At 32.1% G+C, this 26,517-nt stretch overlaps 3 protein-coding genes across 3 annotated transcripts; 2 read left to right on the plus strand and 1 right to left on the minus strand.

Annotated features, from left to right (window-relative positions):
* The first annotated feature begins 915 nt into the window (after positions 1-915).
* Positions 916-14,278, plus strand: LOC114185370 (sister chromatid cohesion 1 protein 4). Its single transcript, XM_028073059.1, has 14 exons — positions 916-1,507; positions 3,474-3,735; positions 4,015-4,112; positions 4,225-4,274; positions 4,792-4,884; positions 5,085-6,039; positions 7,679-8,122; positions 8,222-8,366; positions 8,970-9,106; positions 9,775-10,907; positions 12,076-12,103; positions 12,469-12,577; positions 13,073-13,202; positions 13,716-14,278. The coding sequence occupies exons 1-14, from the start codon at positions 1,384-1,386 to the stop codon at positions 13,812-13,814; spliced, it is 3,807 nt and encodes a 1,268-aa protein (XP_027928860.1). The 5' UTR covers positions 916-1,383; the 3' UTR covers positions 13,815-14,278.
* Positions 14,279-16,106: 1,828 nt separating this feature from the next.
* Positions 16,107-17,009, plus strand: LOC114183508. The gene has a single exon (XM_028070547.1). The coding sequence runs from the start codon at positions 16,209-16,211 to the stop codon at positions 16,761-16,763; it is 555 nt and encodes a 184-aa protein (XP_027926348.1). The 5' UTR covers positions 16,107-16,208; the 3' UTR covers positions 16,764-17,009.
* A 958-nt stretch (positions 17,010-17,967) lies between these two features.
* LOC114183277 (phosphoglycolate phosphatase 1B, chloroplastic-like) lies at positions 17,968-23,182 on the minus strand. The gene is made up of 10 exons (XM_028070232.1): positions 22,825-23,182; positions 22,037-22,104; positions 21,827-21,919; positions 21,660-21,731; positions 20,301-20,372; positions 19,877-19,936; positions 19,735-19,787; positions 19,095-19,192; positions 18,765-18,864; positions 17,968-18,379 (listed from the first exon to the last, which is right to left on the minus strand). The coding sequence occupies exons 1-10, from the start codon at positions 23,102-23,104 to the stop codon at positions 18,169-18,171; spliced, it is 1,107 nt and encodes a 368-aa protein (XP_027926033.1). The 5' UTR covers positions 23,105-23,182; the 3' UTR covers positions 17,968-18,168.
* Between the last annotated feature and the right edge of the window lie 3,335 nt (positions 23,183-26,517).

Genomic DNA, 26,517 nt, shown 5'->3' on the forward strand with positions numbered 1-26,517 from the left:
AAAAATAAAAATATTAAAACACTGTAAAATATCTTTTATAAAAAATAAATAATTATTATAATATTTGATTGTGCTAATATTTTTACATTATCTATAAGATTTCTTTAGTCTACATATCTTTTTTTTTTCAATTTTACTTTTTTAATAACTAATCTAATTAAAATAATTATTCATAATAGTAAAATATCTACATAATAAAAAATAATTTATAATATGATTATAAAAATTATTTATTTTGACAATTTTACCTTTTTATAAAAACTATTTTGTGGTTTATTAATATTTTTTCAATAATTGAAAACTGTTCTATAAGTTAATAATTTTTTTATAGTAAAAAAACAATACACGTATACACATGTTTTTTATTATTAAATAATAATTTAAAATTTTAAAAAATAATGATTTAAAAAATAAAATAAAAATTAATTTTATATTATAAATATTTTAAATTAAAAATAATAAAAAAAGTAAAATAAAATAAAATGTATACACCGTAGCCGAAACAAAAAGTCTTGGAAGTAATGATTTAGTAATATTTTCAAGAAACTTCTCGGTTCTATCCATAACTATTTTCTGTATAGGAAATATATACGAGATATACGAACAACAGAAGAAATAGAAAAAAAAAAAAAGAGAATTTGTTTGAAAAGTGAATAAATGTTTAATAAACAAGAGCTAAAAAAATATGTATTATTTAATTTATTATTTAGTAACTTTTTTTCAATGAAAGAACTTGTGTAAATAAATGATAGAAGCAAACAAAAATGAAGTATAGATTTGTATTGGTCACTTTTTGACCAATCAGAGAGAACCAACACAACACGTAAAATACTAATAAGATGTTAGTTTCAGCATATAATATATTATTATATTATGATCATACCATACTATACATAGACTTATATTTACTTTATTTATTGTCTTGTCATATTATTTCGAAAATTAAACCCAAACACACCAAACCAAATCAAATCTGAACTTTCCAAATCGCTCTCTTTCTCTGTTCAAATTTCAATTTCAATTTCAAAATTAGAATTACCCCCAAATCTATCTTGTTCTTCATTTTATTTTAATTCTCACCTTTCTTTCTGCTCACACTGTTGTTAGGGTTTTCTCTTTCCACTTCAGGAAGCCATGCTCAGTGATGATTCTCTCTCGCTCTGCGTTTTCTCGATCAAACGAAGACGTTTTGGTGAATTTTAGTTTGTTTCACCGCGCGAATTGCTTTTCCCACGTGGTTGTGGTGGAGTTGTGTCGGTTTTGTTGGTGGAGGAGGTGCAATTAGGGTTTCTCGGTGTTGGATTTGGTTTTGTGATGGGGTTTTAGGTTTGAGGGGAAAGGTGTTTGTTTTGGAGTTGGGGATTTGCGAGGTGAAGAAAAGGGATGTTTTATTCTCAGTTTATTTTGGCCAAGAAAGGGCCACTTGGGACTATATGGATAGCTGCGCATTTGGAGAGGAAGCTCCGCAAGAATCAGGTGGCTGACACTGACATTGGTGTATCCGTAGGTGCGTTTGTTTTGTTTTTGTGCTTTTTGATTTGGTATTTTTGGTGCATTTGCTTTGAGTCGTGCTTTTTAATTTGGGATTTTAAGGCTCAGCAAGTTGTGTTCTGTTGGTTAATGGTGTAATTCGTTATTGAATTGTTGTGTGCTAGTTAGTGGTGTAATTTATGATTGTAATTAATGTTTTGAAAGGCATTATTTTAATGAGGATACAAAAGTTTGTTTTGTTTTTTCCTAATCTAATTACCTTGTCCGTTAATTTCGACAGTTTGGATATTTAGTTATTAGTTACAGTTTAGAAAATTGTGCAGCTATTGGTTTTCTTCAATCTGAACTTTTGTCTCCATTATATGTGAAAACTGAAAAAGCTAATGGTCGGGTTGCACAAATTTCGAGCTTTTTTAGGTCGTGTAACAATAGACCAACTAAAACAAGCTACTTCTTAAACTGCTTAGGGTAACAGGTTAGAACTTCAGTGGAGTTTGAGAATCCTGAGTGCTAAGTGAGGTAGATATTTGCCAAGTTCGTCCTGTTTTTGTTGTTAGTCCAATTGTTTGAAATATTTTCTGAGTATGACATTCTCTTCAGTGTAGATGAATAAAAAAGCGACTTCCGAGACTAAATTAGATTGATGAATGGAATGGCAAAATATAGAACAAGCTAAGGATGAGCCAGAATTAGAAACATTGCAATATAAACGTTTCCAATGGTAGCTTAATAAATTATGCCTAAGGGATCATGGTGCTTTTGTATAAACAACTTAATAAAGGGCTTGTTCAATAAGCTCATAAGATGGTATCATAATCTATCCTAGCCCCATTCGGAACCACTATCAGGCTCTAGTTGAACCGTTTTATCCCACACTTCAGATGTTCATTCATTGGTGTGAGGCGGGTCCCTTGGATATCTTAAAATGCTCTTTACCATTATGCAATGAGTAAAAAGAGGATATGTCTTGAATCGGTGAACTCTGTTAATTTCATAACTAACTTTAGATCTAGTAAGAATAACATACTACAAACCACCAATTGTATATTTCCAAATAGTATAATCTTGAAATAAATCACCACAAGTTTTAGGAAATTTGCATGAAGAAGGCATGGGAGAATAAATAAGTGAGCTTCAATCATGCTGGCTTTGTGAAGATCTCAAATATAATTGTTTTGAGTCATGGAAAAAGATTTGTTGGGTAAGTGTTTAATCTTAATGTCCAACAAGTAGTTTAATAGCATATAATGTTTGACAGAGAATGTAAACTCAAGTTGGGTTGCAATTTGTTGGATGTAGCTGAACTGCTATTGGTGATGATATCGTACACATAAAGGAATAGAAATAGTGCGAACTTGATGTTTGTAATAATAAAAATGAAATTCCTGAAGTCGATTGCAAGAAATAAGTTGAGCTGGAGTAAAAGGTCCGCAAATCCTTAAAAATATTATATTCCAGATATGTCTATCTGCATGGCAGTGTAAAACAAATGCTAGCAACTGTTTCTGTACTAGAGCCTTTTTGTGGTCCCCTGATTTTTTGGCTGATGTCAGTTTATTGATTGTGCTTCTTTTCTCTTGAACATTCATAATGGAATTATTGTTCGACAAAACAATGATGGTGGTAATGATGATAAGATTAATAGAGGAAAATATACAAGTCTTGTTTAGAGCAAGAGTTAACCTTGGTTGTGATAATTGTTCCTCTGTAGATTTACTAGATTTTTACTTTTAAGATTATAAAATATGCGAGAAAGATTGATTATATAGCCACATGTGTGGAATGAGTGAAGACTATCCTATATTTATGTCAAATAATTTTGATTGCTTAAATTTGGTTATGATAGATGAAGAGGACTATCCTAGTGTGGAATTAATATTGCTCAGTACGTTGTATGTGGATTTTCTGCATTTGCCTTTGTCTAATTTTGATCACATTTTATCATTTCATATATTTATTTGGTCAATTTTATGAATGAACAGATTCCATTCTTTTCCCTGAAGTACCAATTGCACTCCGTTTATCCAGCCATCTTTTGCTTGGTGTGGTCAGGATATATTCTAGGAAGGTGAATTACCTTTTTGATGACTGTAGTGAAGCTTTGCTTAAGATAAAGCAAGCCTTTCGCTCCACAGCAGTTGATTTGCCACCTGAAGAGTCCACTGCACCTTACCATTCCATCACCTTACCTGAAACTTTCGATCTTGATGATTTTGAACTGCCAGATAGTGACATTCTTCAAGCGTTAGTTCTTAAATACTTTGAATATATTGTCAGTTTTAGCTTTAGCAATTGTTTACTACAATGGTATTTTTTCAGTTACATCTCAGATTTTTCCTTTGCATCTTCAGATGACATACAAATTTAATAATAATGCCAGAAATTTTCAGTTGCCAATTTTTCATTTGGCTATGCTCTTACAGAATTGCTTTATTCTAAATGGTGATTTTGTGTTAGTGGTTCGAGTGGAAGATAGGTATATTGGCTTGTTAATGGAGGAATTTATGTGTTGTGAACTTGCAGTAACTATGTTGATCACCATGTCAGTACTAGGGAGCAGATTACACTGCAAGATACTATGGATGGTGTGCTTTACTCTACTTCACAGTTCGGCTTGGATGGTTAGTCTACCATTTTGTCTCTGTTTCTCTTTGTAGTGATTTGTTGATAGTGAATTTTAAATGTTCTGTGGAGAGATTTGTTGCTAATTTTAGTGGTAAACATGTCTTGCAGAGCGCTTTGGTGATGGTGATGCTTCTCAAATTGGGCTAGACCTTGATGAGGTAAACTGTTTTTCTTATTTTAAGTTTTCCCACAGCACTCTGTTCGTGGAGTTGATTGACAATATCTGATATATGTGGGTTCAGGGGCTCCAACGTACTGATTTGAATATTATTATTTTGTTGTCTGGTTATAACTAAGAAGCATAGATGTGCTGCATTGGTGGGTAATATGCCAACGTACATATGCATCTGAAATGTACAGGCCTGGTATGCCTGATATAGATCTGATACTTTTTTCTCTTGCATCATTACATTCCTAGATATGTTTTTGTGTATTTATCTGTCACGAATACAAATGCTTTGCTGTTGTGTACCATTTTTATGATGAGCATAGATATGAACTTTTTGTTCTTGGAGCATGGTTATGTTTGGTTTTACTGAAATCGTGCCTGTTAGCAAAGTGTCTTAATGTGTATTACTGTGTGTGGAAATAATTTACTTTAAGTTGACTATGCAGAGTATGGATGCATTTTTCTTATTACTTCTGGAGATTTTAATTTGATTTGACAAAAATCAGGTTTTGTTAAATGACAAGGCTACTACTTTGGAGCATGATGACTTTGGTGCTAGTCTTCAAATGTCTCATCAAAATGATGAAAAGAAAGAGGAGGTAAGCAAAACTTGAGTGAAGCAAGATACACTTTATATTTTAGTAATATTTGAATGTCCTCGAATCTTTGGTTTTATGTGATGTGTTCTTCATTTTTCTCTTTTTTCTTTCTGGAAAGAGGATGAAATGGAAGCTGTTCCATTTACTAGAGATTGTAGTTTTTTTCTGATTTAATTAGTGATCTGATTTGTTTTGAACAGATTGATGATTTACCCACCACTGGTGAAATCCGTGAGTATGCTGAGGGTCCATCTACCCCTGGACTTCAAGAGCCTAACCTATTTGGAACTCAGATGGATCAGGGCAATAATGAAGTTGACTGTCCTAATTCAACTGATTTAAAATCAATGGAGACCACACAAAACGAATTGTTGCATCACCAAAAGGATAACGATGTAAATGATTGCTCCTTGCAAAGTAATGGGAATCATATTTCTTTAGATTTGCATCATGAAGATAAAGGCTGCAATCTGATTGAAATGGATGAAAAAAGAGAGGAGCAGGGGCATTTAGAATGTCAGGTTGTAATCAAGGATCAAGAAAATTTGATGCATGAAGATCATTCCTTAGCATCATTACCCTTGTTGGACTCTTCCAATAAAGAGTTTCCTTCCACCGTGTTACCAGAATGTGAAGGTGGGATGATCAATGCGTCTGCTGTTCATGACAAAAAGGAGTACTTGCAAGATGGAGTTTTGATGAATAGTGACCCAGCGACTGCTCCTTTGGACCAAACTGTTATAAATTGTGCTGTTTCTTCTCCTTTGACCAACAATGAAAATGTTGCTTCTGATCAAGATAACATCTCATGTAAACCATTGTCTAACATGGATGGATCTCAGGTTCCAGGATCAGGTGGTCATTTGGAGGACGGTAACACATTATCAAAGCATGAAGTTCTGAATGACATTGAAATTTCAAAGAGTGACAGACAATCCTGTCCATCTGATGATGCTCTAGTATCCAATCTTATTAATCCGCTAGGATCACCTGGAAGACCTGAAGTTGTTGTTGACGTGGAAGCTCAGGCTTCTCGAGAACTGAAGGAAGGTGAAGGTTTAAATCATGTATCGCTTGAGGCTGTGCAGCCCACTGAGTCTATCCTTCAACCATGCACCTCCCATCTGGGCCAGCCTTCTCTGTCATTTATTGAAGGTATTTACATAACCTCAATTGAGGTGACTCATATTACCTAATCAGGTTCTTAATAGTGGACTATAGTCTTGTTATATAGGTGTAATGTAGGAGTAGTGAAGTAGTCCCCTTGGCGGCTACAGTGGCCACTATAGCCGAGCAGTTCAGTGTACCATCTGTTGTGAGGGAAATAGTGACCTTAACAGACTTTAAGCAGTGTCTCTTGATTCCAAAAAATGTTAGGGTGTTTTTGGTGGAGGCTATTCTCTGGATTTCAAATTTGAAAGCATTATTTACTTATAAAATCAATAAAAAAGCTGTTTCTCACTTTTTCCCTCGACCCATGCTGCTTTGTATGACTTCTCATGACTTCATTTCTCTATATCACTATTTGCTATCCCTTTATCCACTATCCCACTATATCATCTTTTGGGCTGGCTGGCATGTGGTGCAACCCTGTGTTTAAAACACTGAATTTAATTATTTTTTTCTCTTCTTTCATTTACTCAATCCCTTTTCTAATCCTTTTATTTTTGGGGTTGGGTTACACAACCCGGTATGCCACAAGTGTTTTTTAATTTTTAACCAGTTTTTTGGTTCCCTATGTTGATACTCCCTCCTTTTCAGACCTAGATGAACACTGCCTAAAATCTCTCTTGCCCTCCCTCTTTGTTTCTCTCTTGCTCTCCCTCTTTGATTCTATCTATATCTCGACCTCTCCTCATCTCAGTCTCAACTTGACCCTCTCTTTGGTAACTTTCTGTGAATGTTTGCTGCTGTGCCTGTGACATGCTTTCATTATCACAGTTTTTCATTCTTGACACTGACTACTGTGACTGTGGCTGCGTGGTCTGTTTTTGTATTCTTGGTTATGAAATTTCAAGTTTGTTTTATGATCCTACTTTTAAGATTGTGCAACCTCCCTCCCAATCATATGTACAATCTCTATCTGGGAAACATTGTCTGTTATTAAATGCAATTTTACATGATCCTACTTTTTAAGGTTGTGCAACCTCCCTCCCAATCATATGTACAATCTCTATCTGGGAACCATTGTCTGTTATTACAATGCAATTTTACATGTGTTTCTTTTATTTAAGAAAATAATTTAGTAAGAGAAGCGACAGTTGCATAAGAGGATAAGAAATCCTGAAGTACTGTAGATGACAATAACCAAAAAACGGAAACATATATTAAGAAACATGCGGCATAGCGTACAAAAGTTGTGGGATGTTAGAACACCCGTCTGAAATATCATGACCAGAGTTTGACAGAAGCTAGAAAAATACTGGATTCGTACAACCCAATAGAAGTTTTCTCTTCTGCTAAATGTTTAGCATTTCATTCCTACTACATGCACCAAAGAATTGCTGCCCAGTAACAGCGCCAAAATCTTTTTGGCATTTTGCCTATTACCAAATCCTGAGTGTCACCATGGTGTTGTACTGATTTTTACATTTTGTTGTGTAATTTCCATTTGATTTTTTTTTTTCTTTTCTGCATGGCTAATTAGCATCATAGTAATAGTACCTTTTTGTAGTAATTCAACTAGATTCTGTTTTGTTAAGTTACTCCATTTAATTGTATAATCTTGTTGATAGATATTATCAAACATGCACATTCCATTTTATTGATAACCTGTTGCTTTTACTCTTTACAGGTGAAAAAGGTCATGTAACTGATGTTTCAAATCCTGCATTAAGTTACCAAGAGACAATAGAGCCATCCGTATCTAAAGAAACACCTGATTTTGGGAAAACAGATATGGAAATTGAGAGTCAGATATTTAGCAATAAAGTAGAAAGTATAAATAGATCTGCTGTTACTGACATGCCAGAGCCTGAAAAATTGCTCTCCTTAGCTTACCAACATGATGGCGAAACAAATGATTTGCTGATGGCATCTACTCCTGACATCCTGGGTGCAACTGAAGGCCATGCGGGCCCTGCTGGGGTAAACGGCATTTCTGGTAAAAAACGTAGCTTCACAGAAAGTACTCTTACAGTGCAGAGTATGGATTTGATGGAGTCTTACGGGGGAGCTCAATCCAAGAGAACTGCCGAGTCTGTTCCTGATGATGACGATTTATTGTCATCCATATTAGGTATAAGAGTGGTCTATTAATGCTTTTTTCTATGTTTTGTTACAGTTTTTTTTTCCCTGAGAATGTAGCAAGGGTGAAAAAACTTTGTTGTTGGTGCAGTTGGTAGAAAATCTTCAGTTTTGAAAATGAAACCCAGCCCTGCTGCCCCTGAAATAGCAACAATGAAGCGAGCTCGTTCTGCACCTCGTACTACTGCCTTGAAGAGGAAGGTGCTTATGGATGATATGATGGTCTTGCATGGCGAGTATGTTTTCTATCTCTTCATCTGTACACATCTATTCCTTTATTACTATTTCTGATAGTTGATCTTTTACTCTTTCTTTATCTATTTAACTGCCAAGGTAAGCCTGGCCGGGCAATTGTTTTTTGTTGTACTGTAGGTAACTAAATGACCGAAACCACTCTGCACATTTGAAAGAAGAGAGAAAATTATATCTGCTTAAACTTTTGTTTATCCATAATAGATGATGTCTAACATGTTTAAAATAGCTTATATCAATATTAGATGGTTATTTCAATTGGGAAGATATCTGATCCATTTATTTATAGACCTCTACTTTATCCGTGTTGTGAACTGTTTTCTTACCATTTGTCAGTGTCCGTAATTGATAGTGTAGAGTAACTCCTTTATTTATTAAAGGGTAACTTTAGTTCTGATCTTGCATCAACTGTCCGGCAATAGTTGTAACATGTAATATACCTTTTTTTTTTTTTTCACTTTTAAAGTTTGTTCACATTTCAATTTATTATCAAATTTGTGATGCCACTTTTGTTTTTGTCTTCTACGGCATACCACACTCCTTTTGACTACCTGAATACTAATTGTTTTTCCTTCTTTGTTCTGAAGTACAATACGTGAACAGTTGACCAATACTGAAGACATCCGTCGTTTACGGAAAAAAGCTCCTTGCACTAGTAATGAGATTTTAATGATTCAGAGACAATTTTTGGAGGATGAAATTTTCCATGGATCGATATTTACAGGTGAGTTATGCATTTTGGTTTTGTTTATGTTGTTATTGATTATTTGGAGCATTTGCTTAACCCTTTCTCTCCCCCTTTCTTTAAATGTTAAAATCTCTAAAATAACAAGATTTTTCTCATGTATAATATTTTCATGTCTTTTAACTGTCTCCTTCACAAAATATCCTTCCAAAACAAAAGCACGTGAAAATAAGTTGTGGTATATTTGCTACTTCTAATGAAAGTATGTAAACTGAAAATAATAACATTAATGAAAGACAAACACATTAGTACTTTTTTTGTTTGCAATGCAGTTTTTTCTTGCTCGTGTATTTTGAAATGAGGAAAATAATACTTATGATCTTACGATATATCTAATTCACTGTTCACTCATGACAACACTTTTCTCGATTAGTGGCTTCCAATGTAATCTGTTCCATCTCTATAATAATTTTTTATAGAGCTGGCTATTAATCAAGAAACAACAATGGTGCCATTTGACCAGTTCATCCTTGATATTCCTTTTCAACTGTTCTGAATTGCTTTTCTAAACCTATTTTTATAAGTGCATTTGGCCATCACTATCCTGATTAAACCATCCTCATTTGCTTAATATTTCATTGCTCATCATATTCTTTTATGAAATTTTCATGTAATATAATTTATGTTAATTCTCTGATACATTCCAGATTTGACTACTGACTTTACTATTCTGCGAAATGAGACAATTGATCTGACTGGAATCAAGGTTTGTGATTATGGTATGGATAGTTCTTTCATAGAGAAAACAAATGATCAAGAGTCCTACTCTAGAACAAATACTGAAGTTCATGGAGTGGTGGGGAATAATGAACCTATGGCAGTCCAATACCAAGAAGATGCAGAAGTGCAACCTCCTGAGATACCTGTTTTGCCTGAGAGTCATCAATCTGAGGTTAACTTGGGATCTCATGATGTTGATGCTCACAGGAACACAACTCATGAACCTATGGGTGTCCAACTCCAAGAAGATGCAGGGGTGCATCCTACTGATATACCTGTCTTGTCTGAGAGTCATCAATCTGAGGTTAACTTGGGATCTCATGATATTGATGCCCACGGGCACACAAATATTGTTTCTCATGTGGAGGAGCTTGACAATTCTCAAAATGTTGAAGTAGACCATGTCGGAGGAAATATTGCTGTTTCTGAAGCAGAGAATTGCTCTGCTGGCCCTGGGCATGAATCTTCATCTTTAACTGAAGTCCTTGAAAATGATTTTACCACATCACCGACTCTCATGGATAAAACTAATGATCTCGTTGGTTCTATTCATTCAGATATTTTGAGCATCCCAAATGCTGAGAATTTGAATACAATCCCTATTTTAGAGGATGAGTTTGTGCAGTGCCAGAGCGATAGAAAAGGAGTAGGTGCTATTGAGCTTAGCATGGAACCGGGAACAGAAGTTCAAACAGATGGTTTTGAAGGCAATGATTTGTATGCTTCCTTGGCTACTGGTTCCAAAGAAACTGATGGGTTTGCTGATATTCAGGCTCCCTTTAATGGTGATCAACCATCAGAGGAAAATGGAAACAGCATGCTGGGGCAGTTAAATGAGAATCAAATTGTTGCTTCTGCCATGGAGTGTGATGACAAGGGTGCAAGGTCTGACAGCATATTTATAGAAAATGCTAAAGTAGACTGTTTACAATCTGAAGCTCTCAGTGTAGATGAAAAAGAGAGTTCTTTGAAAGATGAAGAAAACCTAGTCTTTCAGGAAGCTGGACTACAAAGTACAATGTACCCTGAAATTAGGAGTCCCTATGTAGAACAGAATGATGTAAGCTCTCCAGTTTGCTTTAATTTTGCCTCTTTCCAATACTTTATTTGTTGGATTTGTCTCTTATTCTTCTACAAGAATCATTTATCTAGTTGATATACCTGAAAAATTTAAGCATTGTTTGATAACATTGAGATATGTGACTAAAGTGGCAACAATCAGTTTTTATTTCAAAATTTTGTTTGAAACAAAAATTCTGGACATGGTTTGGTGATAAAGTTTTTATTTTAAGCAGGAACAGGAAATTGGGTTTTGAATGAGGTGGTCTTCATATTTTTTAAACTCTGTTCTCACAGCAATTAAAGCTAATTTTCTTGCTTGCGTTTTTGTTTCAATCCTTTTATGTCTCGTCACTCTTTTGTTGCTCTGTATCATGACAATTTTTAGTGCTATTTCCTGAAACAGTTTGTGTTCATCTAGCCATATTTAGTGTTGTTTCCTGAAGCTGATCATGTTCTACGTATGCTGTAGTGTAGCATACGGTGTATTATTGAAGTACTATTTACCATGAATGCTATTAGAAGCCTGCGTGATTGTTTTTACTAAATTTCCATACAAATGAATACTCTAGCCCAACATTCTCGGTAAAAATTAGACATTACCATTTTTACAACAAAAGTAGTCGTAGATGTAGCAGCCCTAAAAATTAAAATCAATACCAAGGAGAAAAGGTGCAGTATGGTCTAACCCTAAGTACGGTCCAGGAAAATAGCAATGTTAATTATAGCCGGTAGTTTTCAGAACTGCTACAATTCTACACTCCACTTTTATTGTTATGATTCCATCCAACTGGCAAGTGTCCCTAACTTCTTCTGGCACTTTACTATTCATTGAAATTGCCTTAAACTGCACTTTGGATAACACTGCACCTTGGGATGTGATGTGAAAATAAGTACTTCTGCTAATTTCACTACTCTTGATGTCTACATTTAAGCCTTTCTTTTATTATTGCACATGTTATCTTTCTTCTGAACTCTAAGTATGTGTCACTATGTTTTTTGGCATTCATATGATTGTCCTGTTGGTATTTTGGAATTTTATTTTGAAGCCAAATGTGTTATGTGCTGTTCCTTGCCTTTGGCAAAGATTTTTTAATTGAGATGCTGTCTGTTGTGTTTATTTACTATGTTGTTCATGCCTAATCCAGCTCTATGGTTACATGGTGCAGGAAAATGATATGATTGCTAATGACACAGGTTTGCTTCTAAAAGCTCTTTGCTGTTCATTTTATGAAAGTGCCATCTAAACTAATTAGTTAATATTAGCCATCAGTCAATCATTCAATGAATTAACGAGAGTCAATCACTCTTCATTTAGATGCCAGCTTCCTTTCCTCGACAGTTCCTTCATGTCTCTCCTGTTCTAAGAAGTTATTTGGTGTTGGTTATTGTTTTTCCTCATTGGTTCCACCCTTTTTAATTAGTTTGGAATATGCAAAACAATATTAAGTATGTGGCAAATATAAGCAATAGTTGTTGAAGCAGGAGATTGAGCTTTTATTACTTATATTTTTTTATGTTTCTTTGATCTGTGCTAATTCATTATTTCTGTATACTCCCAGGGTTTTTGAATGTTGGGGATGATGAGATAATTGATGATGATGATGAAGATTTTCAACCATCTGCTGAAGGAACTCACCTTGAAAATAGTGGATGGTCTTCCAGGACCAGGTTTGTTTATGCTAGAGTGTACCAACTAGAGTAACTGCACTTCCTTTTTTCCTCACTGTTGTGTTGCTAATCATTATATGTATATGTCAAACTAAGATTTAAAAATCATTTTGTCATGTGTATGGCTGTTCGTGAATTTCCTTTTACACCTAGTCAAATACTTCCATTTCATTTAAAATCCCCTTCGCCATTGCCTTAGATGGGATGGATTCCCTTGAAGATATGGACAGATCACTTCATCTGCAATTAAAATATGTCTTTTTCACTTGAGCCGGAAGTTGTTGTGTGCAGATGATTCAGGTTTAAGTCATCTTGGCAAAATAACAATTAACAAACATCTGAAATGTATTTAATATGTATCTGAGTTTAGGTTGTTTACGATCATATAACTAAATTTTCTTTGTTATTTCATTTGATTTCGCCAGATCTTTGTGCACTGATTCTCAGTTTCATGCATGTTATATATCAACAGCTAACTATTGCATTTATCCACAGGGCTGTTGCCAAGTATCTGCAGACTGTGTTTGATAAGGAAGATCTTCATGGAAGGAAGGAGCTGCATCTTGACAATTTATTAGTTGGTAAAACAAAGAAGGAAGCATCACGGATGTTTTTCGAGACACTGGTATGGTCGAGAATTTTTTGAATTTACACAAATAAAATCTATTCCCAAATGATCTTGTTATATTAATTTAACATCTTCACATGTATGATTATGATAATTGAAATATCTTATTAGAGGAGAGGGTGGGAATAAACAATAACCTGAGGGACAAAGTATTAGGTATCTTTTAAGTTTTAAAAGCGCCTAAAATAGATGGTGGGAAAAGTGAATGAAAGAGAGAAACAAATAATTGCCAAAGATTAAACCGTTCTCTCTGCTAGTTGGAAGTCAAACACCCTTGAAATAAGTGAGTTGAACTCCAAAGGGGCTGAGAACTGTATAAATCTTGTCATAAAGCATGTTCTATTGATATAGCTTTAGCTCCAGTTCTTACTTTTGGAGGGTCACATATCACTCTTTTGGTGTTAGATTTTTTGTGTTCTTTCACACCTTGGACCTGTTTCTTAATATGCTTTCAAAGGTTCACTTAGAAACTTTGCATTGGTTCACATTCAATTTCAACTATGATTGCAGGTTCTCAAGACAAGGGATTATGTCCATGTGGAACAGCCAAAACCCTTTGCAAATGTTAGCATAAAACCTCGAATGAAGCTTATGAGGTCAGATTTCTGAAACCTCATGTAGTGGCAGATATAGTTGTAAAGATCCATTGGGTGGTAGTTTGGCTGGAATATGCTGGGTTGGGATAATATTTTCAACATTTCTCCCCAATTCTGGCTATGGTTTTTCATTTATAATTTTTTGGAGATAGGATTTAGCTGTTCAGTTTTTAGTTCTTCAACGGCAGGGGGGTTGAAGTGGCGCTTGTATCACCCAATTGATTATTCTGGGTCTTAATGTATATATTTCTGTAAAATGTCACAATTTGTAATTTACAGATGCTAATTTGTATGCCGTTTAAACTCATCCCTCCAAGAATGATATCCTGCATTCTATATAGGCATCAGATTTATGTAACAGAAAGCACCTTGTAATTTAACTGTCGCTGGACAAGGTACATCATTTCTGTATTTTTATTTGTATAGTATCTAACTGTATTTAATATTTATCTTTTTAAGGGTATGTCGTTTTCTGTACATAGTTTCTTTGATTAAATTTTTAGATGTAGATTGTTGCCCGCATTGGATCATTGCCATTAGATATTTTTATTTATTTGTTGAGATTTTATCTGTGAAAATACTGTCTTTGGTCTCAATCTCTGAAGACTTGGATTTATGTTAGATTTATGTTAAAGTATGAACTAGGTAGAATTGTTTTTTAAATATTTGTGGATTGATATCTTATTTAATTATTCTTTTATTGGAAATTTTTCCTGTGCAGGATTTGTAGAAAATAATTTAAGGTGTTGATGCTTACATTAAAATGGCATGTCCCTTGACATTTTCATATTGCATCGGTTATGTTTCGTTAAAATTAAAAATCTAGATAAAAGTATAAATGTGAGGAGTATTTCCTTCTGTGGGTTAAATAATTTTTAAATTATTATAGATGTAACTATTTTTACCGGAATAAACTAGGTTAATGAGCACAGAAAAGACATTATTTTGTTGAAAATGTTATCATAAATTCATACATGTATTGATTTTCAGACTTGTTATTTTTTTCTTCATCTCATAATTAATAATGTCTTTCCTCTCCTAGTAAAGCTCATTAAAAAAAAAAAAAAAATTTTACTGTTCTGGTGTAATTTTAATCATTTTGTTACATTTTAAATACGAATATCTTTGATCTTGTATAAGAATAAGTGTCAGTAATTTTTATTCTCATTATTATAAAAGAATAATGTTTATTTTCAAATGTATTAATTGTCAATTATCAATTTAATGCAATTTGTTCAAAGTTGTTCACATGCAAGTTTAATAATAGGTTTTAATTTTATATGCTAGTATCAAATATTATTAAAATTATTTATGTATTTATAAGTTCACAATTGACGATACATAATTTTTCAGTCATTTCAAATTTGATGTCCTCGCATAATTTGTGATTAGGCAAAAATAACTTTTAATGGAAATCTATTTGAAAGGGTTATTGGTGCAGGATAAATTTATAGAAATACAATAAGCAACTATCAAACTCTTATAATAAAATAGTTTAAAAAATAAAAAATTAAATATACTGATATTTTCTACAAACAACTAATCTTATGTAAAAGAGCGCGTCTAATTGTTTTAAAATGTTAACTCCTTTTCCTTTCGAAAATCGATTGGGGAAAGATGAGAAGCGTCTAATTGTTTTAAAATGTTAACTCCTTTTCCTTTCGAAAATCGATTGGGGAAAGATGAGAAGAGACTGTGATCATATTTAAGGACAAAAAAATATTTTAATAAAATTAAGTTTTATTTAATCTGTGTAATTTTTCTTTATTTATTATTATATTTATATTTATAATGCTTAATAGTCGTTAACAATAATATATAGCGTTATATTTTTCTAAAATATAACGATTTTTGTATTATTAATAACTTGTGTAAGAGTTACGGTTATCATCTGTAATTTATTTTTTATTTCTGATGTGTGATGTGATATAAGAGAGTAAAATATTAAACAGTTAGATTAAAAAAACTGAATTTTCGATTACATGCATAAAAGAGAAGATTATATATTAATTACACATATGTTAACATAAAACATTTAAAGCAAAGATCCTAATCCAAAAATAAAGACTACAATCAAACTTTCACACAACCAAATTATTGAAATTAAAAGGAAACGAAAAATAGCACACCAAAAGACAAGAATTAAAAGAACAAATAGGCGTTGGAAAGGGGAAACTAACGTCAACATCACAGCTGGGTAGGTCCACTTTCCCCAACGGTCACATTCCACCGACCCAATCAAATGACGAACAAAAAAATATGACCGTTATGAACAGGAACCTCAGAACACCTATAATAGCAAGCACCACTCTCACTCCACCCATCATCACAAACCCAATCTCAATCACTTCAACCTGCAACTTCACTCCCCTGTTCCAAAGATTCAATTTTTTCACTCAAAACCCAAATGGGTCTCTCCACAATGAACTCTTCTTCCTCCATCACTCCACGCCACTACAACACCCACAAGGTGTTTCTTTTCTGCAACTACATTCTCTTGGGTGCAGCCTCCAGCTGCATCTTCCTCACTCTCTCTCTGCGTCTCATTCCCTCTCTCTGCGGCTTCTTCTTCATCCTTCTTCAGATCTTCACAATCGCGGGTGCTGTCTCGGGTTGTGCCGCAGTGGGGGCCAATAGCTGGTACTCTGCACACATGGTGGCCACTGTGTTAACAGCAATTTTTCAGGGTTCAGTTTCTGTCTTGGTGTTTACAAGAACTGGGGACTTTTTGGGGCAGTTGAAGTCATATGTGAGGGAAGAAGACGGTGCTGTGATTCTGAAATTGGCTGGTGGACTCACCATTTTGATCTTTTGCTTGGAGTGGGTGGTGCTCACTCTTGCGTTTTTCTTGAAGTACTATGCTTGTGTTGAGGGAAGTAATGGTGCTATTGTGCCTATGAAGAGTGGGAAGGTGCAGCAGGACGAGGATTTGAAGGATTGGCCATGGCCTTTCCAAGTTTGATTCTGACAAGAACAAGAACAAGATGCTTCTCTGCTGATATATGGGTTATAAAATTCGTTGATTTCTTGGAGAATTGGATGCTTATTTCTCCTGAGATAGATATATGTGTGTTCGTTTGTTTATTTGTGATGTAATTAGGTGTGTGGTTGTTCACTCCATTCATTCTTTTTGTTGTTACCTGTTTTTCCTTGTCAATCAGAAGTTCTATTACTATAATATCAGTTTTGCCCATTATATCTTGCCTTATATGAGGTTTTTTATATTTTTAGTTCTGTTACTGGATATCAAATTCTGAAGATGCTAATTAACTTTGAAGAATTTTTCTTTATTTTAATAATGATCCTTTTGAAGCACTTAATAAAAGTCATTTTGAAGCAGAGTACTCTTGTGAAATTTGGAATTGATGATCATAATTGGATTTTTTTTGTATTCGTTTTTGTATATCTAGAAATTTAATTTGAGTTCGTAGTCATAGATAAAAATGACTAAAATGAATACATCAAATAAAAATGATAAAGATATTGTTTTAATATCGATGTCACCACAAATGGATGAAAGAAACTCATTTGAAGGCTCATGGTAGATCTAGCTTGAGAAAGAAGACCCTTATGTTTATTTAATATTTAAATTATGAAACATATAATTTAATATATCTTTTTTCATGCATGATACATGTTATTTTTAGGATTATTTTAGATTTTAAGACATTATTACATTTTAAAATTTTACATGAAATAAAGATGTTCATTCCTTTTTTTCTTCTAGGCTTGACTCTGGGTTGAAAATGATGATCTAATCTTCTTTATATACGAACTCTATTCTCTCTTTGTGATCTCTTCTTATATTTGTTCACAACCTCGAAAATCTTCACAGTGATATTAATGAATAATAGCACAAATATTCAGGAACAAAACACCTAAAGAAATCCTCTAATAACATGATATCAAGTTAATTCCCCTCGACATGAACTTCTTTTCACACATTGACTAAATATCCCATTTAGATGAATATCTAGTCTTTTTAGGGTGCTATTAATTAAGATTTTAAATGTGATATTCAACATTTAAAATCAAAGGTATCATTGTAGTGAAATTCAAATTCTATATTTTTTTCACTTTTGCTTTTAATTCAAGAATCGCAACGTCACTGGGGCACTCCTTTATTGTTTTCCAGATGATACAACTTTAAACGTCATGAGACAGTATACATAATCAATATTTATATTAACAGATAATCAAACTACTCATTTCATAATCTTGTACATAATTCTCTTTAGTGGAAAAAGATAATAATAAAGGAACATTTTCTAATTACTATTTACTTCTTAAATAAAATACACGACTTTCCTTCCCCACCTTCAATTGGGGGATGATACATTTATAAATTATAAATGTAAAGTGTTTGGTCATACAGCTGCAGCGTTCAGAGTAAGAAAATCTGAAATTTTGTTGGTATAAAAATCTGGTTGTATGGCGTTGTTAGGGCTCTGGAGCATGGGCAGTGTGGTGACTCCTGAGAGCACAAGAAGAGTTTTGCAACCACCATTTTGCCCAAATAAGATATCAGTGTCTAATCTGTCCCCAACCATGCATATCTGTGACTTCGAAATGCCAAATCTGTTCAATGAAATTACATCTGTTAAGAGAAATTCTAGAGAGAAATTTTTTTTTACAGTTTACTATCCATTGCCCTAAATATAAAGTGGTTTACTAAAAATAATGATTAAGTCTCTAAACTTTCTCATTGCAGCAACAAATAGTGGTTTATTCTTTTTAATGACCACGTGTTACTCTTAAAGGCAGGGAAAATGACCCACTACAGCAACAAAAGATGGGAAATGTGAAGAAGTAATGATTTGGTGCAAAGATGTGTAAATAGATAAGAGTTGTGTAAAAACATTAAGCAACACAATGCCATACACTCACGCAGATTATATATGCCACAGATAACTTATCTATCATGTACTGAAAATAAAGAATAAGGTAACAGAAAGCTTTTTACTCGTTTGCTAAGTAATCCATCATAAACGTTGAGGGTTTTCCAACGACTAGTGGCTCACGTTGAGTAGATCCACTGAGGGCGCCAACCATTGACCCCCCACCTGAAATGCAAGTACAAAAGTGCATAATCATATTTCCCATGTTGTTGATGCTTTGAACTGTTTCTAGTTTGTAATCCTGTTTTGAAATACTTATTTTGCTGTTTTCTTAATGTAATCTGTGCTCTAATTCTGGAAGTGTGGCATAATAAAGAAAAATCAAACGACTCCTGAGATTATTATGCACAAAGTAATAAACAAAATCAATAAGGAGAGAAGAAAGAAGGACAAACCGGCCCATTCTTGAGCATCTGTGAGATGAGTAACAGCGTCACGATTTGTAGCAATGAAAAGGCATCCAGGGTTTTCACGTATGCAGAGTGTTCCATACCTTTCATCACGAAGGAAAAAGTGATATTCAATAATAACAAATCCAGAGTTTCTATCTACCTCAGCGTGACTTTTGAAATAGGATTGCCATCATCATCATGCTCATGCTAGAGGATATTATTTTCTCACACCCCTTTCTCTTATATTGTTTTTACCTATCATTTCTTTTTCCATCACATAATGTATCACATTTGCTTTTCTTCCTTTTTTCCTTTCCATTCTTTCTCTCTATTCCTTCATCCCATCTCACAACCCCATAAAATAGTGCAAGACAGACTTTACTGTATATTAAAATACATGTAACATCGAGTGCTTTAAGGAAACATTTCAGGCTCATATATCCCAGATTTTGCTAACCAAAGAAAAAATAAATCCTCTTCTGCATTAACATGTACAGATTCGAAGGAATAAGATATCTCTTTCGCTTGGAACTCAATGACAGCAACATTTTATGAAGAAAACAGGAAAATAAAAATAGATATCTCTCTAACTCTAGTGCATAAACGTGTCCTTAATGTTTCAGTGACAGCTTTGAAATCTTACTGGATTTTATAGTAGTTGAAGTAGCGATCAAACCCAACAACAACTGCTCCAACCTAATAAATATACACATTTTTTTTACACGAACTACAAATAATATCAAATAAAAATATTAAAATTATCAATAAAGGCAGGAAGCACATACATCTTCATCGTGCTCCATCAAAAAACCTGGCTTCAGTTCAATCTTTTTCCCGCCATCTTCCTAAATGAAGAACATGCATATAAAATTGGGATGGAGAAATCAGACATAAGGATAATTCCATACTAATATAGAAGATTTATACATTACATATGCATAACTATTTAAATATTTTATACATTACATCTACTAGTTTTGTTTGACTTTCTGCGCCCTTCTTCTACACTAGATGTTGAGATTTTTATGTCCCATGCATTATCATTTAAATCTAATTTATATGTATTGTTAGCTATCAATCTGATTTGAAAAGAAAAAAAGAAACAACCAAGCAAACAAATGATATTACACAGTAACTGAGAGATCAGATTTATAAGTATTAAAAAGACAGACGGTAAATATGTTGCATATGGAACTCAATAGTGCATACCGGCCCACCAAGGTACTGATATCCAGCAAGCTCAAGCTCTTTCAAGATTCCCTCTTCTCCAATGACATAAACCTAAATCATGTTCATCTATCAGTCCTTAACTTTCAGATTTATAAATAATTAATATTTATGAAAGATATAGTATTCAGTTGCAACATAATTCAAATGATAATGTTCTGAAGCATTGATTGAGAAATATACTTTACAATTAAAAAAATCACGCTAGTATGACGTTCGGCATTGCAATTACTACAGGAGTTTCCGCATAAATATCGTTGAGTTTTTCACTTATCGTTAGCCTGGCCTCAAAATCAATTAATCTTTTGGGGTCAAAATGTGTCATATGATTCATATTATGTCATGTGGTAATCAAAGACACAACCCAGTAGCTTTCATCAAAATCCAAACTTGAAATGCGGCCATTTTGGGCAAGGTCTTTTCTAATTGTTTCTACTACAGTTTTCTTAGGTTTCCCTATGCCCTTTAAACCTACAAGAAAATCATTTGTTACAACTCCATTCATTCTCCCATCATTACAGCTAACCCAAAAATAGATGCAGCTGCTTCTAATGGATACAGCTTTACAAAAGGAATGTGGGTAAAGGACACACTTTGCATTTCAGGAATTAAGGATTTTAAGTTAAATGTATTTTCGCTTTCAATCAATAAAAGTAACAAATAGGAAACTTTATGGCAGCAGAAAATACCACAGAATAAAAAGAAACATTTTAGGATTCCAGCATAAAAATATTTGGCATAATTATAAAGGTAGAGAGCATATATTTCAACAAAGGATGAGATAAAACGCCAAACAAAGATACGGGAAAAATTTTTAAGGGAAGCAAGGTTCGTTGCAGAAACAAAGAGCCCCTTTACTAGTCAACTACATCAAAGAAACTGCCATATAAATATATGTCTGTAAGGATATAATGGATAACCTTGATAAACTAAGCCAAAGAGTATTAAACAAATCAAAACTTTAATGTAAGATTTGTGGACTTTTATGTTTAAGTGGAATTGTACCGAGACTTGTTGTGTTTGGGAAAAAACTAATCTAGCGTTCCTTACTTAATGGACTTATTCCTTGATAACCTTTTCTGTTAAATGAAATAATGAATCACACATATCCCTTCCTTTACAAAATGGTCCTACGTAACGTCCTTTCAAAATAACAAAGCATGGGGAATAAGTGTAATCTCCCAAACAAAAGGCATGTCATATAGTAAGTGTTAACCTGGAGGCCAGTGTTAACTTACTCCTAATGTTAACTTAGGGTACCATTTGAGGTTAAAAGAGTTCCTGGATTAAATACTTAATATTAGTTTGGGTCCTACTGCAAACCAAAAAATGATATCTTACCTTTTTATCTTTTGGGAAATCAATGGACTTCAAATATGCAGCAGCAGCAAAGGATGACGCAAAAATCTCCTCCTGAAATAACACAATAGTTAAAGATTACAAATTCATTATTATTCACTAAACAATTTCAGTGCAAACAAAGTGAGGAACAACAAATGCGGACTAACCTCGCCGACATTCAGGCCAAGGGTTTCAAATTTCTTTCCATATTGCTTCCTAGACTTGGTTGAGTTGTTGGTGACAAAAACTAGTCTTTTTCCCTAAAGATAGTTCACAAACCTCAAGACTTTTTGCTTGAAATGAAGAACAATAAATTGAAGGATAGTTCACATTGAAACTTGCAGGTAAAAGCCTAGTGCCTACATTAGCACACAAACCTTTGACCGGAGCAAGTCAAGTGTTTCGGGAACTCCTCCTATTAATTTGTCCCCTTTCCATATAACTCCTGCGAATTAAGTTTTAATGGTAAAAGAAATTCGCATTATGTCAATATACTTTGGAAACAACCCAAGGGATTTGATAAAGCAAAACAGAACAAGAAGCATCACCATTTTTTCACCGAAGGACCTCAGAAAAAAAATCAAGCATCACCATTTTTTCCATTAATCAGGTCACTTTTGTACACAAATATCATGCATGATATCCATTAACATGATACGGACAAGCTGGAATATTAAACTCATAACTTCAAAAACAACTTTCTCTACAATTTATCTAAAATGCACCGATAATCACATATTAGCATTTTATTATTATAGAGTTTTTTTTAATTGTGTAATAACTATTTTAAAAGTTGACTTCTAATTGATTGATCATGCACAAGAATTTGGTCTAATAGCCTACAAAAAATAAACAGTATAGAGTTTTTTTTTGTCAAATTAATCGTTTAATTTCTATAGTCGACTTCATTTTACGCTTTAGTCTACTTTCAGTTTTGGCATATACATAAAACTAGGTAAAAGATTAACCATTTTTTTTAGAATAACTAAATAATTATACAATAGTTATGTTTAGATTGATCTCTAATTAATTGAACTGAGGATATAAAAACATTTACAATGAAAAATGTATAAAAATAAAAATAAAACTCATCCTGAATCGGTATAAAAATGAAATGATGCGTGCGAAATACAAATAGTTGAAGCGTTCGAAATCAGTAACATACCGTCACAGTCGAAGATAAACGTCTCGACGGAATCGATGAGTTCGTCGGCGTTCTTCAGCGGCTGCGCCAAGGCGCGCGTGGTGAAGGTTCCCATTCCAGAGCTGTTACGTTTAGTATTCGATTTTGTCTTCCACTTGAAGATCGCGGAGTTCGATAACAGAGTGTTACGAGCAGCGTCACAGACTCTATAGTTCGCGGGAATTGATTGGTGCCATTGTCTGTGACTTTGACGAACACAGGTGACTGTAACACTGTGTGTTAAAGTGCTGCTTCTGAGCATTTCCTTCAGAATTGCTATGTTTTTTGTTTTGTTTTTTTTTTTTTGGTTATTATTTGTGTGGTGTGTGCATGGGTGCAGCATGTGATACGAAGGTGAAATGGTTAAGAGATTGAACATGAGCCATAGGTTTTGAGTGGACCAAGTTCGTGCGCTTTTGGATCATAATCTCGAGCCCAACCTGAATTTTCTGTGGATCTTATTCTCTTCACATTACAAACATTTTGCGTTATACATATTATGCATTTTATAAATTTTGAGAAAACAAATTTAAGAAGAAAAAGTAATTTTACTGAATTAAGAATGATTTATAAATATATATAAGTATTAAAATCATATTTAATATATAAAATACTTTTTCAACTTTTAATTGATTAGTTAATATTTGTGATTAAATAAACCAAAATAATTATTATATTTATATTTTAAATTATTTTATTATAACTAATAATTGAAATTTATTTTTTAAGTGTTAATGATTTAAATGGTAATATTATTATATATTTAAATTTTTTGAAAAATATAATATATAAAAAAGTTATTTTTTAAAACGAATAAATGGAACATACCAAATTGACCTGAATTATGACCCATCAAATTAATGGATTGGATAAACTAGATCAAGACGGACTGATGGATTAAAATCTTTAATATAACTTATTTCTTTTAATTCATGTTGACCTGTTAGTCAACCCATTTTACCATTCTTATACATTTTTTTTATACACGTGTCTTTATGTTGTGATAATATCTATAACTTTGATTTTCTTGTAAAATATTAATTGTTCATATCAAAAGGCGTAATTGTAAAAATACAAATAAAAAAAGTTAAAATTAAAATCAACGCGCCTAGGAAAAGAATAAACAATTCACTTCATAAAAAAAACGACACTTTGGAGCAACTTTACATCTCTAACAGTGTGAAATTATCTTCTTCTACATGTTCCTCCCAAATTTTTAATAATACAAGACTACCTTGAATGTTACTCCCACGATACTCATTAAAAAAAAAAAAAAAAACTTTGTAAACACACTTTAAAAGGTTTGAAATGAATAGTTAGGAGTATTGTAAAGACTTCTGCCAAAAAAAAATTACCAATAAACTATTTGTCGTCAACCAATAATGATGAAAATTGGTGTATTTGTCTCGATTGTACATTAGTTTCATCATCTAAGATATCACTAATTTGAAACTCACATTTCCAATTCAATTAATTTCTTTGAAGGTCGCTAAAAAAACTATATCCTACGTAGGGATGGTATAATAGGCCAATTTATTTCTATTATTCCCGACCTGTGATTTATTAAAAGTTAGATAATTTTTTCTTTTTCTTTTTAATTTTTTTAATTTTTTTAAAATTTGTTTATCTATACATATAAATTAATACTAAAAACATATTTAATCAATTTTTTTTTTAAACTTTTGATTGATTAGCTAATATTTTTAATTAGATAAAATAAAATAATCATTACATTTACATATTAAATTACTCAATTACAACTAATAATTTAAACTTAATTTGTATGTGTTAATGATTTAATTAAAATACTATTATATATTTACACATTTAAAAAATAATATATAAAAAATAATCTTTATAATTATTTTTATTTTATTTTTTAAAAACAGACCAACAGGTTAGGATATATTAATTTGTATTTTGCCTCATCCAATCGACGGACTGGATGAGACAGGTTAGAATAGATTAAGAGGTTGAAATCTTTAACACAACTCATCCTTTTAATAGAGGCTGACCCAACGGGCCAACTCATTTTGCCACCCTAGTATTACGTATACTAATTTTAAAGAATTTTGAATATTATTTTAAATTAATTTTAACAATTTAAATTTTAGTTATTTTTTGGCCGGCTTTTACCTTTCAATTCTTTTAATGTTCTTACATGCATTTTAAATTCAATTTGTTAACTTACTTATCATATTAGTTGATAATATTAATATATTTTTATTTTAGAATACTAAAAAAATATAACTATTAATAATGTTCAAAATTTTAAATACATATGAATATATATATATATATATATATATATATATATATATATATATATATATATATATATATATATATATATATATATATATATATATATATATGTGTGTGTGTGTGTGTGTGTGGATTCAGGTAATAAATTTAATTTATATTATACATCTAAATTTTGAATTTTAAATGAGTGCGCAATTTTTGTCTTAGTTCAATATTATTTATTTTGAACCCACACGTTGTTTATATTAAACTGATCATATTTTACAAAACTTATTTTAAGACTACAATTTACAAAAAAAAAAAAATCATTTTACTAACAATCACATAAATTTAATTTTACGTAAAATATTATTGAATTATGATTAAATTGTACAGCTAAATCGTAAAATAATACATTTAATAATTTAATTTTTATTGATATAATTATAATGTCAAGCATTATCATTTTAGTAAAATTAGTAACATAAATTTAATAAAATGTTAGATAGGTTTTTTATTTTATGTGAAATTGAAATATATTATTGGTTCAAAACTTTCACATAATTTACTCTTTAAATTTAAAATGAATACATATAATTCTTATAATCTAACTATGTAAAACTTTTCTAACACAGCAAATGATCTAAAGTTAACTTTAAATTATTTATACTATTTAACAAATTCTAACTAAAATGTGTATATAACATGCCATTTAACTTGTAACAAATATTAACTTGTCATTTGCTTAAGAAAAACTCGATTCATTTATATTTATTTAAAATTTAAAGAAAAAATATATGAAAGTGTATGTGTGGAATATTTCCTGACTAGTCAAAGATTTAAAATTAATATTTGAAATTTTTAGAGAAATAATAACGTGTCACTAAATAAAAAAAAACATATTAATTCATTTTAAAATTTAATGATTAAAATACAATTCACCTACTATAAACATATTTATTTATTCATTAATAAATGAGACATTCCCTCCATATATTATTTATATAAATACCTTAATAAAATTTCTTCAACATTAATTTCTTAATTTAAATTTGATTTCTTCAACATTAATTTCTTAATTTTTTTCAATTAATCAAATTCATAAAACTTAAAATTTCCTTATCTTTTCTATTTTACTAAACTTTTTACATCAATAATAATATTTTTTATTAGAAATTAAATTGAAACCCATAATAGTGTTCTACATTAAATTCTTAAATTTATTATTTATAACAAAATAATTGCAATTATTAATATTATCTCCATTTTCTTTTTCAAAAAACGGATCAGGTTTCAATTCAATCCTCCGGAAAGTAAATTTTGGCTGATTGAAATGAAACTTTTGAAGATCATGAAAAAATAAAGTCTGATCATAATTGAGTAAATAAAAGGTATCTTCTCTGTGCACTCTGTTTTTTTGGCACAGTATAT

This window comes from Vigna unguiculata, chromosome 5 (assembly GCF_004118075.2).
Source record: "Vigna unguiculata cultivar IT97K-499-35 chromosome 5, ASM411807v1, whole genome shotgun sequence".
NCBI lineage: Eukaryota > Viridiplantae > Streptophyta > Magnoliopsida > Fabales > Fabaceae > Vigna > Vigna unguiculata.